The 20137-nt window shown below is 40.3% G+C and overlaps 1 protein-coding gene across 6 annotated transcripts in view; it reads right to left on the bottom strand.

Annotated features, from left to right (window-relative positions):
- brox (BRO1 domain and CAAX motif containing) overlaps window positions 1-20137 on the bottom strand; it is a 47195-nt gene that overhangs the window by 18802 nt on the left and 8256 nt on the right. For all 6 annotated transcript variants that reach the window (XM_043687328.1, XM_043687331.1, XM_043687332.1 and 3 more), the window contains 3 exons: window positions 17711-17807; window positions 3340-3435; window positions 3179-3251 (listed from right to left, as the gene is read on the bottom strand). In XM_043687328.1, coding sequence (XP_043543263.1) covers window positions 3179-3251; window positions 3340-3435; window positions 17711-17807 — 266 coding nt within the window. The remainder of the gene's footprint in view (window positions 1-3178; window positions 3252-3339; window positions 3436-17710; window positions 17808-20137) is intronic.

Here is a 20137-nt window from a genome sequence, read left to right on the forward strand (position 1 = left end):
AGCCTCTGCTCGGCCACTTTCCTCTGCTGCCTGTCCCGAAGTCCACCTTGGAGGATGGTCACCCAAAGGTCCGAGGCTGAATGTCCTGGACCACTGAAGTGTTCCCCAACTGGGAGGGAACCCTCCTGTCTGTTGATTGTTGTGCGGTGCCCATTCATCCGATGTCGTAGCCTTTGCTCGGTTTCCCCAATGTACCATGCCTCCGGAGTGAAACTATCATGGTATTCGAACAGATGAAAGGCTTAACAGACAATCAATTTTTCAGTGTATAATTTCAGTTACATCACACTGCAAATTTTTGCTATAAATTCTGTGTTACGATCGAGCCCTCCACAATCACCTGATGAAGGAGCGTCGCTCCGAAAGCTAGTGCTTCCAATTAAACCTGTTGGACTATAACCTGGTGTTGTGTGATTTTTAAGTTTGTACACCCCAGTCCAACACCGGCATCTCCGAATCACGTCTTCTCCTTGGGTAGTCTTCTTACTTTTGTCTGTATACAATTTCTTGGTTCCTTTAATAGATTATGCCTTCTGAGAGATTTCTTTTGAGTACTTTTCAGATGACAGTTCGATGGACATTTAGCTCTGACTAAATTTTTAAAATGCCCTTCCTTTTTATACACCAAAGACTTGTACTGTCGCTTTGGTCTGATGTTATCAATACGATAAAATTATCCTAGGCATAATTTAAATTAATTGGTTAAATTCAAATCCAGTTGCCTTAACATCAAATGACAACCCCAAAGTGATTGTTACATATTATCAATTCTCAGCACTCTCCATTTGTCATCTTGTCACAGACACGTGCTGTCACAATCTCTCAGCTCAGAAAAGCCACCTCACTCAAAGTGACCAAACACACTTTTTATTTTGTGACACAGGAATAAAAAATCTTTTTTTTTTAATGGAAAGACATCTGCCATTCTTACCCAGGGCAAATACTAATTAATTTTATTTTTCTGTATTTATGACTGTGGACTAAAATGAGAAAATAACTGAAAAGCCAAGGATTGTTTCATCCTTTAAAAACCAGTTACCAGACACTCATTATAAGTATTGTTTACATAGCTGCTTATTCAAGTAGTCGCAGAAGTCTGGTTACAGACAAGCTCGAGTGTGTATGAATGGAGCTTTGGATGAGACTGTTTTGGCAGAATCCATAGGAGCTCCAGAGAAGAAGCTGTTCTTGGCTTGTACGCAAAGATAGTCAGTTTATTTCCCTTTCCAGTTGCTGTATGTGGTGACTTTAAGTGATAAGTCAGAGGCCTTTATAAATGGGAACCAGTCACCTTGTCCATCCTGTAAACAAAGTCACACAACACCAGGTTATAGTGCAACAGGTTTATTTGAAATCATAAGCTTTTAGTGCGCTGCTCCTTCATCTTGTGACTTCAAATAAACCGACTGGACTATGTCCGCCCCAGTCCAACATCAGCACCTCCACATCAAGCTTGCAAACAGATTAAGGTATTTGGAGAAGGAAGATTAAAAAGGAGCATTCTCATCACCAAAAATCTATTTGTGGAAGCAAGGTCATTGGGGACATTTAAGAGACTGCTGGACATGCATATGGTCACAGAAATTTGAGGGTGCATACATGAGGATCAATGGTCGGCACAACATCGTGGGCTGACGGGTCTGTTCTGTGCTGTATTGTTCTATGTTCTATAACCTGGTGTCAACCTGGCTTTGTTCACCCCAGTCCAACATCAGCACCTCCACATCAAGCTTGCAAACAGATTAAGGTATTTGGAGAAGGAAGATTAAGAAGGAGCATTCTCATCACCAAAAATCTATTGAAAAATCTTTAACTTTTATGACTCCAGGAGCAGTGGGGTCAATTCACAGCATGTTACCCCAGGGGACTCCAGACCCAAGGTGTGATTGGTTTTTAACTGTCCTCTGATATGACCAAACATGGCATGCTATCACATTTATTTTTAATTTGTGTGTGGAATGTTAGGGTCACTGGCAATACCAGCATTTATTGCCCATTCCTAATAGCCCGAGAGAAGATGGTGACAAGACATCATCTTGAGCTGCTGCAGTCTACGTGATGTGGATACATCCACAAGTACTGTTAGGGAGCAAGTTCGCGATGAAAGAATGTTGCCAATAAATAACTGGCATTTATTTAGTTTGAGAGTGGGGGATGATTAGGGGGACTGGTGGTAAGACAAGGAAAATAGTCAAAGTTTCACAAATAAATTTAATCAAAGCTAATATAACAGCATTGCTGGATCACAAATACCAACGGAAACAAGCAAAGTTGTGAGAATGTTATACTGTTCTGAAGCAGCACTGCTTTTGGGGTAAGGTAAGACGGGACGAGATTTATTCTCCCCATGGTCATTCACCATCCTTACATAGGGGAGCAACAAGACAACCTACAACCAGAACTTCATTACCACTGCTTTGAATCATAGAAATTTGTAGTGTTATGGACCAGATTAGACCGCCTCAAAACATTTCAAGAAAGTAGCCCAGACCCTAACTTTGCTAGTTGTTTTAAGCAGGTGTAATGTGGAAATGCCAGCTGATCAAACCACTTTGTTTTAAACAAAACAGAATTTATTTACAAGATTACCAAATGAAACACAAACAAAACAGAATACAGAATAACTTAGCCGATCTGAAAACCCAACAGATCATCCAACTGAATGCTGCTGTTCTCAATGCTTGCAACAATCTCCATAAACACCCCTTGGCACAAAAGGTTAAATCAAATACAGGGTCTTACAGGAGAGGGGTAGCGGCATGGAACACCCTCTTCCATGTAGCTGTTTCTTGGATCAGTAGCCTCAAAACTGCCCGACTGCTTTCAGTGAACAGTCAGACTGCCAAAATCCAAATCAAAACAGAGGAAAGCAGAGCTGGGAGAACTGGCCATTCCCTTTACATTGTACAAGTTATTTTTAAAACTTGAAAGCCTTTTTCCTAAGGCAGTAAATGTTTCCTATAATCAAATTGGCCCTAAAACCCATCTAAGCCAGACTTTTCAGAATTGTTACTTTTACAACCTCTCTGGGGGAAAAAAACACCAAGGACAGCATAACCTTGTTAAACAAGCAGCATTGTCACAGTAGCTTACAAAGAGGCCAACTGGCCCATCAGTCAAGAGAAGGGAAGAAAGATTAAGAAAGCCAGATGTTAAATTTGAGATACAGATTTGTCACCTTAATATGTTTGAAGATTCCAGCTGCATTCCTCAAACTTCTATGCACGTCTTTTGCTTCATCCACTGTTATACTAAGCACAGATGAATTGACATTAATTTAGATTACTCAAGTCCAGAACATGCAATACAAGAATGGTTGATATTAAATGATGTACTTACTCCTCCTTTCCAGCTAGTCTGGAGGCATATTTTGTATGCCACAAAGCTATGTTAAACTCCATGGAAACCAGATCAAAGATAGCATCCTGCTGGGCACTATAAGAACAAAATTGAAATTGTTTAATAAACAATTGCTTCATAAAGGAATGAAATCTATATCAACCTACCTTGAAGTATAATCTATTGGAGTGGCTATATGGGCTGGCAGGTGAGGAAGGAGGACATACTTTTTCCCTCCATATTAACTGTGAAGAATATGTTTGGAAACTGCACCAAGCAGATCAGAGTATTGAAGTTACCATTGGCACTTGAAAATAAGACAGGTGATTCCTAGAATGGACTGAAGACCTTAAATTCACAGCAGTTACCTTTTTGAAATAGGGTTCATAAAAATACACTTACTCTTTTGAAAGTGTAAGCTCCTTCATATGCTTAGAGTCAAAATAGACACAAGTAGTCTTTCACTCTGCACCCAAGTGACCATTTTTCACATGCAAGCCTAGACAGTGAATGCTGGAGGAATGTTCCATTGAGTGCATCATATATTAGGTTACCCTGTCATTGCTCAACATTCATATACAGATTGACAAACTGGCTGCTTTTCTTTACTTGCCTTGATACCGAGGTCAACTGCAACATTGCAATTATTTAACTGGAGTGATTTAATTATAGAGCCTGAGAGATCTTGGACTGTTTGGTTTAGTACAAACTTAATGACATAGCAGACCTTAAAGGATTTTAAGAAAGAGACTGAAACTACTTGAACAGTCATGATTCACTGATTTCCAGATCTGAACATGCCAGTAGTAAATCACCAACTTTAATGGGTTTTAATCCTGAATGCCCTAAAGTCATTGATTTTTTTTCCCATTTTGGCAAAACCTTTGACCCAGGTTTCTCGACAAATTGCAACATGGAAACCTTCTCTTCCCAATTCCACAGCATGCAAGGGAACCAGGACAAGCCCAGGAAGAAAACCTGATTATTAACAGAAATTGCAACCTTTCCAACATTTTACTTTTAAGTCTCCTTTTTGGCAATTAGTGTATCCTTCTTGGGTGGCAGTATTAAAATTTCATTTCATAGCTGAGCATATCACATCAATGAGATACTTGTGGTAGCAAGTTCTAGTGTTCGTTGTATTAACAAGTGTTTCCTAAATCTCTGACTGCCTGATTTTAAGGTTATGTTCCCTTATCCTTGTATTTTCCCATGACTGGAAAATATTTCACTATCTACCTAATCAATACATTTAAAAAAACCTAAAAACCTCAATTAAAGAGGACAATATTTTAGCAATGGAAATTAATATCTTCTTCATAAACTAATCCTTGGCATCATGATAGCATTCTATGGAATCTGCAACGCACTCCTTTATTGACCAGTATAACTGAAGGTATGGTGTCCAAACTGTAGGCAGTACTCCAGATATTGTCTAACCAGGAAGAAAACTAGATGCTGAAAATACTCAGCTGGTCTGACAGCATCTGTGGAAGGAGAAAGAGGGGTCATGTTTCAAGTATATTTGACTCAATGTCAACTGTTTCTCTCCCCACGATGGGAAGAGGTGCTGCTTATTATTCTGATAATGATATTTAAATACAGATTTGCATTCAAATTTCTTTCCAATTATTCAGACATTGAAAAGAATACTGAAATTTAAAATTACAAAGTAGCTATTAAACTAAAAGGTCTAGATTTCTCTCTCATCTTTAAGCAACTGAATCCAGAAAATCAGCAAAACAGGTTTTAGAGGGAGCTAATTATTTTGCTAAAACAAAATACCAGGAACTCAGTCTGAAAAGAAGCACATTTGACACGGATTACAACTTGCCCTGTTTATCCTCCTCCCATTCCTGAGGCAAGCAGCTACACTGCAAACAGGAACAAGAGAAAGAGGGTCACAGGCAAGTCTAAAAGTAAAGCAGTGGAGGTTAAGTTGGGCAAAACCTTGGACAGACTTACATAGAATGGTAAATTAACACAGTTAGGTAGCATGGAATAGAAACTTGCGATCAGAATTTGCAATGCAGCCATGTCCCTGGTGACTTGCTGAAAATGCCTTTGGAATGCATTCTATATTAAATACTCATTGCTGGCCTTCTGCAGAACATATGGATCTATATCACCTAGTGAGTTAAATCACTATATTCATTCTTTCATGGGAGGCTGGGTCAGCATTTAATACCCATATTCTTCGTTATCCTTGAGAAGGCAATGGAGACCTGCCTTCTTGCACCACAGCAGTCCATTTGCTATAGGTAGACCCATTATGCTATTTCGGGAGAAGCTCCAAACATTTGAACCAGGAAAACAGTGATATTGGAGAGTAGGTTGGAAGAGAAGAGAACTTGCAGGTGGTGAAATTCCCATCATCTGCTGGCCTTGTCCTTCTAGATGGTAGTAGCTGTGGGTTTGGAAGATTTGTCGAAGGAAACCATTTGGGATATGGTGCACCTGGCTAGGATACTCTTTGGAGAGCTTGTGCAGACTCAATGGACCGAATGGCCTTGCCCTGCACTGTAGGGATTCTACGATTCTATGAACATTACTCCTTTGGAGATGGAGGACGGTCACTAATGAAGCAGAAGACAGTTGGAAACTGCCTCGAGATGCTCTTGACCTGAAATGACTGACCAACTATGACAACCATCTCCATTTATGCTTGGTATGACTCCAAACAGAGGAATACCCGCTGCGCATACACACACACACGCACACAAAAAAACCCTAACCATCCTTAAGAATTGATATTGAGTTGTTAAAGACAGAATAGAACGTCTTCTACCTCTTCAGAACACAACAATGCATTTCACAACTAATGATTGACCCATTTGGCAAATATAGCAGTCAATCAATAATATAGTGCACACAATTTAATAAATAACCAAAGTTCTTTTTAGCTGTAAGGACACTGATGCTGCAGCTTTTCATCTTGCACTTATCAGGACAAATGCATGAGTGCCAAAATTTAAAATGACCACAACAATATGTATTAAAGAAAAGAAAAAGGCTATTGGGTTGGCTAGTTAATAGATTGGACAAGGCATTCTTATGGAGAAAGCAACAGGGAGCTATAACTATAGATTTCCAATATCTCAGTAATTTAAAAAAGGCACAAAAATTATTTTTGCCTGCAGAGAATGGTGCCTACATATGAACACATTACATTTCTAACAAATGTAAATGAACAATGTTATGAGGTCAACTGATAATCCTAAATTGGTTTAATGTAGGTCTCAGCATGCTCAGCATTATTCAAATAATTCTGTTGCATTTCAAGTTTCGAACTGCCACAGTAATAGCTGTCCATGCGAAATAGGTTCAGGACAAGCCAGGGCCTCAATGTGGCCAAATCTCACCGCGCTGGCCTCAGGACAAATACCTGACATTTGTGAAGAGCCAAAAAGCTGGACATTACTGAAGGTTGTCCTCTCTGAAGACCCTGAACTCGGCAAATGAGAAGGCTATAAACTTGGCTGAGGGAATTTGCATTCACTCAAACTGAACAGAATAAGCGCTGACCAATTACATCTAGCACACACATGTAGGCTCAGTACAGTCTATATACTTGGTCTATTATGAACTGAAGGAATTTGCTATTTGATTTGATCAATGAATCATTCAGGCTTGCTGCCTATGCATCTAGTATCACACCAGCACTGAATTTCAAACAATGTTGTTCAAAGTCAGCATACCTTTTGGATTGAAGGCAGCATCCTGTTAAATGAAGAATACAACATGTGTAATCACTGCATCGTAGCACCACGAATATGCTTACAAAGCCTGTTAAATTACATTTTAAAAAAGTTAAACCAAGCACTTTTCAGACCTGAAAGTGCTGGGCTTTTGGTCCAATTTCGCAAATTTTTGTGATTCAGAGAGAAATGATCTGATCAAGATAATCATTATCCAACAAGATGCAGCATAGCTATTTCAGCATCAAGATTGCAAGGTAAGCAAAAGGGGGTCTTGTGACACAGTGATAGTGTTTCTACCTCTGGGTCAGAGGTTTGGAGTTCAAGTCCCACTACTCGAAAGTGTCATAACACATCCGGACAGGTTGATTAAATGTATCTGCAAGACGAGCAAATGACTAGACCTATTAACAAGATTTCTGACAAAAGCTAATCTTTGTGGAGCTCGAAGAATCCCAATTTTACATTGATGGATGAAGTTAGCTTCTTCTTTGGAGAAATGTTAACTATTCCTCTCTCCATAGATGCTGCCAGACCTGATTTCCTGTTTTAAGTCAGCCCTATTGTCTCATTGAAAATCCAAAATCTTCCCCCCCTTAAATCAAAAGGGCAACTTTAAAGAAAGATGGTGATGCCGAGCACTTTTTTTAAAAAACGCGCATGACTTGCTTGAACAGAAGATCTATTTATAGGAGTTTTTCTATCTTAGCCCAAAGTTTTTTCTTGATAAGTGGTTGTAAATACAAACAAGCTGCAGTTTAGGGATGATTAAGATCACTTATTATAGGGATTCTGAAACAAGACATTTTGTTGAAATTTTCTTTACTCATCAGGACATTCAGAAAAATACCAATGTAAGGAGAAAATATTTTGTACCCATCAGAAGTGTGAAGCTTGGTTGGCAAATGGAGTCGCCTGGAAAATGCACAAGATTGAAGATGAAGAATTAAATGCCAAGCTTTAAATTTAAACCAGGTAGGTTGGCTGATCAGTCAAAGCACTGCCCCAAGGAAGAAACCAGAGAATGGCTGTCACCTACTTTATTAAGCTGAAACAGACTCAATGTGTACAAAATCTTTCTGGCTGTAAAGTCAACAAGGCGTTCTGCCTATCACACAAATAAGTAACGTAGCAATTGAGTTCCAGCATCAGCAAGATGCCAGGGACGTAAGCCACCTGTCCCAAAGATTGACAGATCACATCAAATAGCATTTCTCTTCAGCTGTGCGCAACAAGCAAAATACTGACCATACCTAGCCAGGCCATACTTGTAAACTTCCACAGTCTCCAATATTAGATGTGATTGCACGACTGGACATCACTTGCTAAATAATCTTGAATGCATGAAGAACTATGCTGACAACCAATTTAAGATTGCGAGTCAGACTCTCAGCGCAGTATATTTGTGCATGCCGGAAGCTACATATATTAATACACAGGACCCTGTTCTTTGTAGATAGACCGTGTACTGTTTCAATTTGAAATAGGCAACAGCTATTCTTTGATTCCTTCTTCAGGGCAGCGCTTTAACCAGAGTCAACTTGCCTGACAAGTTAACGGTCAGTCATCATCCAACTGGTGCATTTGCCATCACAGTTCCTCTACCAACCCCAAGCACTTTTCCAACCAATCAGCATACTCTCTTCTCAGACAGTATAAAACTTAGGTCCCCTTTACTTTACGATTCTTGCAAATGTCCTGAAGTGCAAGACCAAAAGCATTTTCAAAAAGTATGTTTTCAAGCAACACTGGGTTCCATATTATCAAATGTCTTTGAATTAAGGGGAAATACACAGGAGGGAATCTGTCCCACTCTTGTATGCTTAACTTACAGATTTCAGAAAAAGAGCACAATGCAGCTAATTAGATTGGTTGTGAAGAGTATATTCAGGGATTCTCAAACATTAAAATGAAGGAAAATGGATTTCACTTAAGAGTTCTAAGGAATCTGTTGAAACTCTTTGTTTACTAAGTTTTTGCCTAATACATTAAGATGCTCATTTGTTTATAGCTGTGTGTCTTCATTCCCGTGGAATGTTGTTTCTGACAATTTGCATTGTAAAATACTTCAGCCATTATTATAGCATTCAGTCTTTCTATTTAAAAAAAAGACATTTCCATTGTTTAAGCCAGAGCAGAATTTGCAAGTCCTACACAAGTCCTCAATAGAGTTTCTAACGAACTGACCGTATCGAATTTAAATTCTGGATTCAGTTCTTTGGATTCTAAGTCACCCACTCATTGATGAATGGGACCATTATTACACAGCTTGTGTAATCACAGATTGTGCTGTCCAGAGAATGGATTACTCAACTATAACTCGAGTACTTTTCCACCGATATTTTCAGAATAAAATCTTTCCTCCCCACTATCCGAGGACTTTCATCTGAATGAATTTCTGAGTTGTTATTGGTGTCTATGAAAACTGCCATACTGGGTGAGGTGCTTTATGATCTCTATTTTCATGAAACTTGTTTTGATCACCTTCTGAAGTCAGAGAAGTGCCCTATAATTTGTCTAACAAATTTGCATTTATTGCTGTCAGAGGAGTTGGACGCTGGTGGAGTTACAGTAAACAAAGAACTGATTAGGGCAGAGCATGCGTGATCTATATGGACTTCAGTAAGGTGTTGGACAAGGTTCCTCATGGGAGACTGTTTAGCAAGGTTAGATCGCATGAATATAGGGAGAACTAACCATTTGGATACAGAACTGGCTTGAAGGTAGAAGACAGAGGGTGGTGGTGGAGGATTGCTTTTCAGATTGGAGGCCTGTGACCAGTGGAGTGCCACAAGGATCGGTGCTTGTCAGGATGGGGTGTGACTTGAAGGGGAACTTGTAGGTGATGGTGTTCCAATGTATCAGCTGCCCTTGAATCGTTGTTTATATAAATGATTTAGATGTGATCATAGTTAGTAAGTTTGCAGATGACACCAAAATTGGAGGTGAAGTGGACAGCAAAGAAGGTTACCTCAGATTACAGCGGGATATTGATCAGAGGGGCCAATGGCCTGAGGAGTGGCAGATGGAGTTTAATTTAGATAAATGCTGCATTTTTGAAAAGCAAATCAGAGCAGGACTTTACCATTAAGTGTATAAGTCCTGGGGAGTGTTGCTGAACAAAAACACCTTGGTGTACAGGTTCATAATTCCTTGAAAGTAGAATTGTAGGTCGATAGGATAGTAAAGGCGGCGTTTGATATGCTTTCCTTTATTGATCAGAGCATTGAGTATAGGAGTTGGGAGATCATGTTGTGGCTGTACAGGACATTGGTTAGGCCACTTTTGGAGTATTGTGTGTAATTCTGGTCTCCTTCCTATTGGAAGGATATTGTGAAACATGAAACAGTTCAGAAAAGATTTACAAGGATGTTGCCAGGGTCGGAGGATTTGAGCTATAGGGAGAGACTGAATAGACTGGGGATGAAACTGAAGGGAGTTTCTTGAAATGGAGAAAGGTGACCAATGGTGTTCCACAGGGGTCAGTATTGGGGCCATTGTTGTTTGTAATATACATAAATGATCTGGAAGAGGGCGGTGTTAATATGATCAGCAAGTTTGCAGATGACAAAGATTGGTGGAGTAGCAGAAAGCATAAGGGACTGTCAGAGAATACAGGAGGATATAGATAGACTGGAGAGTTGGACGAAAAAAGTGGCAGATGGCTTTCAATCCAGACAAATGTGAGGTGATGCACTTAGGCAAGTCTAATTCTAGAGCGAATTATACAATGAATGGAAGAGCCTTGGGAAAAGTTGATGGGCAGGGAGATCTGGGAGTGCAGGTCCAGTGTACCCTGAAGGTTGCTGCACACGTGGATAGAGTGGTCAAGAAGGCATATAGTATGTTTGCCTTCATTGGACAGGGTATTGATTATAAGAGCTCGCAAGTCATGTTAAAATTGTACAAGACATTAGATCGGTCGCATTTAGAATACTGTGTACAGTTCTGGTCGCCACATTACCAAAAGGATGTGGATGCTTTGGAGAGGATGCAGAGAAGGTTTACGGGGATGTTGCCTGGTATGGAAGGTGCTAGCTATGAAGAGAAGTGGAGTAGGTTAGGTTTATTTTCACTAGAAAAAGAGGAGATTGAGGGGGGACCTGATTAAGGTTTACAAAATCATGAAGAGAAGAGACAGGGTGGATAGACACAAGCTTTTTTCCAGGGTGAAGGATTCCATAATGAGAGGCCACGCTTTCAAGATGAGAGGTGGAAAGTTTAAGGGGGATACACGCGGTAAGTGCTTCACACAGAGGGTGGTGGGCGTCCGGAACACGTTGCCAGCAGAGGTGGTAGAGGCAGGCACGGTAAATTCATTTAAGATGCATCTAGACAGATGCATGAGTAGGTGGGGAGCAGAGGGATACAAATGCTTAGGACAGGTTTAGACAGTACATTTGGATGGGCACAGGCTTGGAGGGCCAAAGGGCCTGTACCTGGACTGTAAATTTTCTTTGCTTTCCCTGGAGCATCGGAGGCTGAGGGGTGACCTTATCGAGGTTTATAGAATCATGAGGGGCATAGATAGGATAAATAGACAAGGTCTTTTCCCTGAGGTGGGGGAGTCCAGAACTAGAGGGCATAGGTTAAGGGTGAGAGGGAAAAGGTATAATAGGGACAACTTTCTTACACAGAGTGGTACGTATTTGGAATGTGCTGCCAGAGGAATGGTGGAGGCTGGTACAATTACAGCATTTAAAATGCATCTGGATGGGTATATGAATAGAAAGGGTTTAGAGGGATATAGGCCAAGTGCTGGCAAATGGGATTAGATTAGGTTATTTGGTCGGCATGGACGAGTTGGACCGAAGGGTCTGTTTCCATGATGTACACCTCTGTGACCCTATGACTCTACTTCATGAGTACTTCAAGGGCAGATGATGGCCAAGTGGTATTATTGCTGGACTGTTAATCCAAAGATGCAGGTAGATTTCTGGGGACCAGGGTTCGAATCCCACCATGGCAGATTGTAGAATTAAGAGTGTAATGATGACCATGAAACCATCGCCAATTGTCAGGGAAAAACCCATCTCGTTCACTAATGTCCCTTAGGGAAGTAAACTGCCATCCTAACCTGGTCTGGACTACATGTGCAGTTACTTTCCTCTTGGATGGTCTATCCAGCGACAGCCTCATCCCATGAATGAATCAAAAGTTTTTTTAAATAAACCAATTGCACCTTTTGCCTGTCATTTTTATGTATTCTATACAGTGTGCCTGAAATACCATTTAACCTGGAATGTGATTCCTTTGAAGCCTATTGCTGTCTAAGCAGCCGCTTCAACATCAGGGAGAGGACAACACTACTGAGCTGTTATCCTACAATATGAAATTGTAGTTAAGAACCTATTTCAGGATAAGAACAAATACTCAGGGTAATGCTTCCCTTCCTATATCCTGTTTAGGAATATAAAGACTAATTATGGTCCAACCTGGGTGAGATGAGTTAACAGGACAGGTGAAAAATTGAAGTGAATGAAGACCAAAACAATTCTATTCTTAAAATGAACAGTAACTTGGTACGACAGCCTTTTGGGGCATTGGGGTCAGCTTTACATGTGTTACTACACGGAGGTGAATCCCTCTGTTAATTAAACCAAACACCCAGAAAAGCTCACCTCGCCTCCTAATTTGTTAAAATATGAGTGGCAGAGAACTCTCAAATTCCACTGTTTAAAGAAATAATATCTTTTTTTTAATGTCAATGACAACATGAAACAACTATTCACAATCCTAATCCCCCCTTCCTCTTAACTGATTATCTGCCCCCAACTCTATAACAACATGTTGTTTCAATAAGACACTTCGTAAAATTATATCAACTTAATTTTAAAACCACACAGCCACTGTCTTCTTCTGTCTTCCCTCTTCTGGAAGAGAATCTCCCTGGGTCGTTGTCTTCCTTTTTACTGCGAGTAGGTTTCACATGAAAAGGTGCCTTTGATAGAGTGTTTCCTAATTTCTTGGGAGAGCAGGATGTTCGCTCTCCTTATGTTTCTGTCTGGACAGCAGTTGCTCTCTCTCTCCAATCTTCAAAATGTCCACATTTTATACCCCAACATCAGATCATCTCATTGAACCAATGTTGGTAAAACAATAAATTCAAACTTGATTGGGTTTTAATATTCTGGGACATAATTTAAGCTGATTGGTTAGGTTAGAATTGTTGTCAAAACAGCAACCAAATCTTAGGCATCGATTTCACAGCCAAATTTCAATTTTCAATTTTCCAGTACACTTTGGGACTGACATTTAATCATATAGATAGGTGCTTGTAAGCTCTCAGTTCAGAACAGCATTCACTCTCTCTTAAAAGGTACAGTATCATGCCTTCAACTTCATAACATCTCAAGTGGCTCGATTAGCAATTTTCTAGATTGGGTCAGACTGTTGTGGCTTCAAAACTTTGAAGTTACTACACTGTAACACAGTGAGGAGTACTATGGTATCAGGAGTATTTTCTTTCCAAGGATATATTAAACAGATAAGCTGTGTGTGAAATCAGACAGATGCAAGTGGACTCATCGCATTATTCAAAATAGTGCAGAGAGGTCTATCAGTCAACATTCACCCAAGAACAGATTCTGTGGCCATTTGTTTGGTTCTTCTTATGGGAATTGACTGCACTTCAAATAAGTGTTACATTTACCTGTAATTCATTGAGTACACTCTGGTTAGATTTAAGCAAATTAATACAAGTTCTGTCAACAGTGTCATCTGCCCTAGCCCTACAGGCACTCGTATCCTCAGTCAAAACTGCAGACCTCAGATCTGCCTTCGAGAGTGAACCCAAGGAAAATGATTGGCCCAGACAGAGTCCTCAGTCGTGCCCTCAGATCCTGTGCAGACCAACTAGAGGGAGTATTCCTTGACACCTTTAACCACTGTGCATGACAATCTCAAGTCCCTACCTGCTTCAAGAACACCACCATCATCTCAGTACCAGATGAAAACACATGCAATATGCCTCAACAACTACTGTCCGGTGGCTCTGATCTCGATAATCATGAAATGCTTTGAGGGGTTAGTCATGGCCCACATCAACTTAGCATCCCAGCCTGCCGTGATCCCCAACAATTTGCCTGCTGGTGAAATAGGTCCACAGCAGACACTGTTTCCCAAGCCCGACACTCATATCTGGACCATGTGGATAATAAGATATCTACATCAGGCTCTTATTTATTGACTACAGCTCTGCCTTCAACACTATAACCCCAACCAAATTAATCTAAAACGGAGATCTAGGTCTCGGCTCCGCCCTCTGCAACTGGACACTCAGCCTTCAGATCCGCAGACTGAAATCAGTGAAGATAGACAACAGCACCTCCTCTACTATAATCCTCAATACTGGCACCCCGCAATGATGTGTACTCAACCTCCTTCTGTACTCCCTCAACACTGTGGCTAAGTTTCATACAAACGCCATCTACAAGTTCGCTGACAATACCACCATTATAGGCTAGATATCAAACAGCGGAGGGTCAGAATACAGGAAGGAGAGAGAATGCTTGGTGTTGTGGCACAATGATAACAACTTCTCCCTCAATGTCAGCAAAAGAACAATCAATCATTGACTTCAGGAAGAAAGGAGGACACACTCTTATCTACATCAATGGAGATTATGTGGAGAGGGTTGAGAGCATCAAATTTCTAGTAGTGACATTACCAACAATCTGTCCTGGACCTCCCACATAGATGCAATGGTCAAGACATAACTATGCCTCTTCTTCCTCAGGAGGCTTAGGAAATTCAGCATCTCCACTTTTACAAATGCACCATAGAAAACATTCTATCTGGGTGCAAAACATCTTGGTACAACAACTGCTCTGCCTCGGACCATAAGAAATTACAGAAAGCTATGTGCACAGCTCAGACCATCATGAAAGCCAACCTCTCATTCACAGACTCCATCTACACTCCTCATGCCAAGGAAAGGCTGTGAATATCAAAGACCCCTTCCAACCCAATAATTCGCTCTTCCAACCTCTTCCATCAGGGAGAAAAGACAAAAGCTTAAACACACGCACCAACAGGTTCAAGGACAACTTCTGAATGGGGACTCTCAAATTTCAAATCTCATCTTGACCTTGCTTTTGTGCACGTCCTGTGCAGTCACAACCCTGCATGCCTCTCTCAAAACTCCATATGATCGATATGTCCTTTGATATTATGATCTGCCTGTATTGCTTGCAAAACAGATTTTTTTTTACTATACTTGGGTACATGTGACAACAATAACTCAAATCATTTAGATAAATAGTATTCTGTAAACAGAATGGCTGTTAATTCTGTTTCAAGTTAATTCCTGCTTCCTCAAACCTACCTTCAGTCCCACCTTTTACTGCTCATTCCCTCTGATGTATGGCCAAATCTGGTTTTTGCCTTCTATCTTCCTCTCTTATTTCCTCTCATCAACTTCAGCCAGTTTGCTCTCTACCTTCCGAGTAGACGTCTGGTCCTTGCTGTTAATTCTAGCCTTTTTTTTAAAACCTGCTTTGCTATTAGTGCTACTAAACATCTGATTAGCTGAAATTTCTCACAACAAAATTATTGTTTTTTTTTAAAAAAGTGACTGAACACAGGTGCAGAGTTCTGCATACCAGCCTTCTGTAAACAAGACAACTATTTTTTACAGATGTGTTATTTACTGAGCAACTATGCATGAATTCAGGACAAAATGTGCCTATTACAGGCAAACATTAATTAAAACCAGACCATACTGTGCAAACAGATGCACATCCAAATAACTGCCTTGCTGGCTAGGTCATTTCAGACATCAATTTAGGCCCAATCACTTTATCATGTTCTGAAGTTACGTGTAGACCAGACCCAAGTAACAACAGCAGGTTTTCTTCCCTAAAGGATATTTGTGCACCAGGTGGGTTTCAAGGTAAACTGGTAATTTCATGATCACTGTTACAAATAATTTTTTTGGCTCCAAATGTAAATTACTGAAATTAAATTTCCAGTTGCGATGGTAGGCATTAAACTCATGTTTGGATAATTTGTCCAGCCAACTGGATTACCAACCCAGTAACATGGCATGATTTCAGAGGAGGATAATACTGGCCTAGTCAGATCCCAGAGTGAAACCTGGGTTGATCGATCATAAATTCACTTTTGCAATTGTTTACCATGGGGATCACTGAGCATATTTGCAAATGACGTCACCAAAAAACAAAAACTTGGGCGACACGGTGGCTCAGTGGTTAGCATTGCTGTCTCACAGTGCCAGGGACCCGGGTTCAATTCCCGTCTTGGGCAACTGTCTGTGTGGAGTTTGCACATTCTCCCAGCGTCTGCGTGGGTTTCCTCCGGGTGCTCCGGTTTCCTCCCACAGTCCAAAGATGCGCAGGTTAGGTGAATTGGTCATAGCGTTAGGTGTAGGGTTGCTCTTCGGAGGGTCGGTGTGGACTTGTTGGGCCAAAGGAGCTGCTTCCACACTGTAGGGAATCTTACCAAAAAGATGCTTTTTGTAACAATTATATTACAAATATCAGAAATAAAGATTGAAATAAAACCCTCTGACCGTCAACATCCTTGCAGATATTCAAACTTCAACTGAATGTTTCCATTTTCCAATTTTGAATTTCTTGTTCAACTAGCATAGCTGAACTTGGGTTTCTTTCAGGCAAACCTTCCCATTCTTTTGGTGCTATATTTTTAGTTCTCTCTTCATCAGGTTCTTAAACTGCCAACAAGCTATTTACTTCAGAGGTTTGTCGGATGCATTCCTCTCAGACATCCGAAAGCGTTGTGCTTCTGGACCCTTTCCCTGACAACACCTAAGCTACGCTACTTGTCTTCTGTCCGGATCGTTTGAAGCCTGCTAAAACTGCTCTTACAGATCTTTTCTGTCTTAATAACCTGTTTCTTCCTCTGAAAGATGCATATCTACTGACTACTGTTAAAAAAAAATGGTCTGCTTCCATCTCTGATTTCCATGGTCATTGGGCACTAATACAATTTTATTTTCTTCATTTTACCCATATTTTCTAAGGCACTTCATTATTCACCTCAATTTTTATTTTTAAAAGCTTAATTTAAATGCACGTAAGCACTTTTAAAGACAACCCAGCATCATTCTCAAAAGTTAAACTACAAATAGCTCCCTTGTTAAAACATAATATAGAATTACAAATCAAGAATGTTCATCACACACATCCACCATGCTAGTCACCAACCAAGAGAATGCAAAACATCCATTCTAAGAGTGAGAGAGTTCTTTCCACAGCCAATACTTATTCTGAAGCCAGCTTTGTTAAAATAGATGATCTAGTCATTACACCATTGCTGTTTTATTGGACCCTGCAGTGTGGAAACTGGCTGATACATTTCCAATGTCATACTTCAAGCATATTTAATTGGTTGTGGCATTTCCTGAGCTTATGAAATATTCTGCAAAAAAAAACATAATTCTTTCATTCAGGAATAAAAAACCTGAAAGGAGCATCCAACAATTTAATTTAGTATCAAAGCCTCAAATGAACTGGATGTCAAATGCTCCCCAAAGAACTGTACCATAGCAAGAAGTCAACACCTTCAGGTGAGACAAGAAGTAAAAATTTAAAAAAAAGTAATCACAAAGTTTATCCAATTTATAAAAGATAAATCACTGTATTTCATCACATCTAAATCAACAACAAACATACAATTATTAGGAAACACACCTTGCAACATTTCCCTGTAGAGTGTCAGTCCATTTGAAGTTCTGAATGAAACGCAATTTGTTTTCTTGTGTTGTGCCGTCCAGGGATGATATAAAACCTTTGGATGAAAGCGTAGAAAAAAAAGAAATGTGACGACCCACAGTGTAAATCTTGCTTTCCAAGTTTCATTTACTATGCTGACTCGAGTATTATAAAAGTTTTCTAATCAACCTGTAATGTTATGACATCTCTGGAGCAGGTCGGATTTGAACCCAGACCACCTGCTCAGAGGGAGGGATGCTACCACTGCACCACATGAGGAGAAAGTGAGGACTGCAGATGCTGGAGATCAGAGTGGAGAGTGTGTTGCTAGGAAACCACAGGCAGTCAGGGCTTATGCCCGAAACGTCGATTCTCCTGCTCCTCGGATGCTGCTTGACCTACTGTGCTTTCCCAGCAACACACAACTCTACACCACAAAAGGCCTAATTGAGAAATTCAATTGCAGTTACTCGTTGACAAGATAGCTGTTTGTTCTTTAAATATTTTAAAGGATGTCAGCATGTGCTGCCCAACCCTACTTGTCATTAAACCAAGTAGCATGTTAGCCCACTTCAGACTGAAATTAAGTGTCAACCTTATTGCTATGGGTCTGGGGTGACAAGTCACTCAGACAAGATAAGGGCAATGGGTTTCCTTCCTAAAAGTACATTAGTAAAGCAGGTGGATTTTACAACAATTGGTTACCATTACTGTGATCAGCTTTTTCTTCCCTGTTTAAACATGCATTAGCCTGGATCTTTGGTTTATCAACCTAGTGACATCACAAACCCACCACCATCTCCTCCTGTACAGTAGGCTCAGATGGCAGTGTTTACCTTGGACTTCAGTTTCAGCAACACCTGGTGTTGAGATGAGTGTGCATATGCGCATAGTATGACCTGCTATCTTGAGGGAAGTTCAGGGATTTATTTGGTTCTGGAGGACCAAAGTTGATCTTTTCGTTCTTGCCTCATGTCAATCAAACTTTGCACTTTGTCTTGTTTGGCAGATGTTCCAGTGAGAAGTAGTCATGGGTTGGGGGATGCTAATGAATAATCTGTTGTCCTTTTTGAAGATGCTACACATACTTGCTACCATATCCCAATGACAGAGGATCTGAATGGCTTAGGTCATGGATGAGGTACTTTGACTGTATGACTTTGTAGACATTGGAAAATCTTCAGTGAATCAGGTGGTGAGTAATTCTCCAGAACATTACCTAGGTTTCTAGAGTAGTAGGATGATTGTGTTGGCCTAATGGTATCATCACAAAATTAATGATAACTCATTGATGACAGTTAATGATCACTATCAGCTAACTAAATTAATGACACAAATTATTGCACTACATCATTTACAATAGAATACAGCATAGCACAGGAACATGCCCTTCAGCTCTCCAAACCTGCACCAATTCCTAATCCTTAGTTAGACCCACCTCTCATTGCCCGTGGGTGATATCTATCCCTCTGCTCGCCTCACGTTCATGTGTCTATCAAGATAGATCTTAAACGTTGCTCCTGTGCCTGCTTCCATCACCTCCACCGGCAGTGCTGTCCAGGCACCTACCACCCTCTTGGTGAGAGATGCTCCCTGCACTCGTCCCCTAAATTTTCCCCCACTCATCTTGAATTTGTGCCCTCTTGTAATTGACCTTTCCATCCTATGAAAAAGCCTGACTATCCACCCTATCTATGCCTCTCAATTTTGGAGATTTTTATAAGGTCATCCTTCAGCCTCCATCCTTCCAGTGAAAACAATCAGTTTATTCAACTTCTCCTCATAACTAAAACTCTTCAGACCAGGCAACATCCTCGTAAACCTTCTCCACACCCTCTCGAAAGTACTCACATCCTTCTGGCAAACAGAATTGCATGTAACATGCCTAATATTGCTGATTGTCCACTTATTATTATGATCATCATCATCTATTATTGTTCATTCCTACTTCCCTCAATGCCATTAAGGAGTTAAAGAGGGAGGAAAATGGAATTACATGTAGGCTAGAAACAATTGAGGTGAACAAAAGACATGAGCAAACCAAAGAATTTAATGACAAATATTTGTTATTCTGGCAGTTTTTCTAGAGTCCACAAATGATATTCACTATCTTCAGTTTCTCAGCTTGACTGGGCAACATCTGGATTGCTGATCCACGACAAGGTAAGCATACAGACAGAGAGAAACTAAAAACATTTCATTGCATGTAATCTTTCGATAAATTTCACCAAACCTTCCAACAAATACAAATGGGACTACAAACCATGTGCATCACGTATAATGGTAGTTTCACAATATTACTGCATTCAATATTTCCAATCTACCTTTCCACCAAGTGTACAATAAAAATGGTTAAGTATCTCTTTAAACCAGATCCGTATTCAGCCATTATTCTTTTCCCATCTG

The sequence above is a fragment of the Chiloscyllium plagiosum genome, chromosome 3, assembly GCF_004010195.1.
Source record: "Chiloscyllium plagiosum isolate BGI_BamShark_2017 chromosome 3, ASM401019v2, whole genome shotgun sequence".
NCBI classification, from domain to species: domain Eukaryota; kingdom Metazoa; phylum Chordata; class Chondrichthyes; order Orectolobiformes; family Hemiscylliidae; genus Chiloscyllium; species Chiloscyllium plagiosum.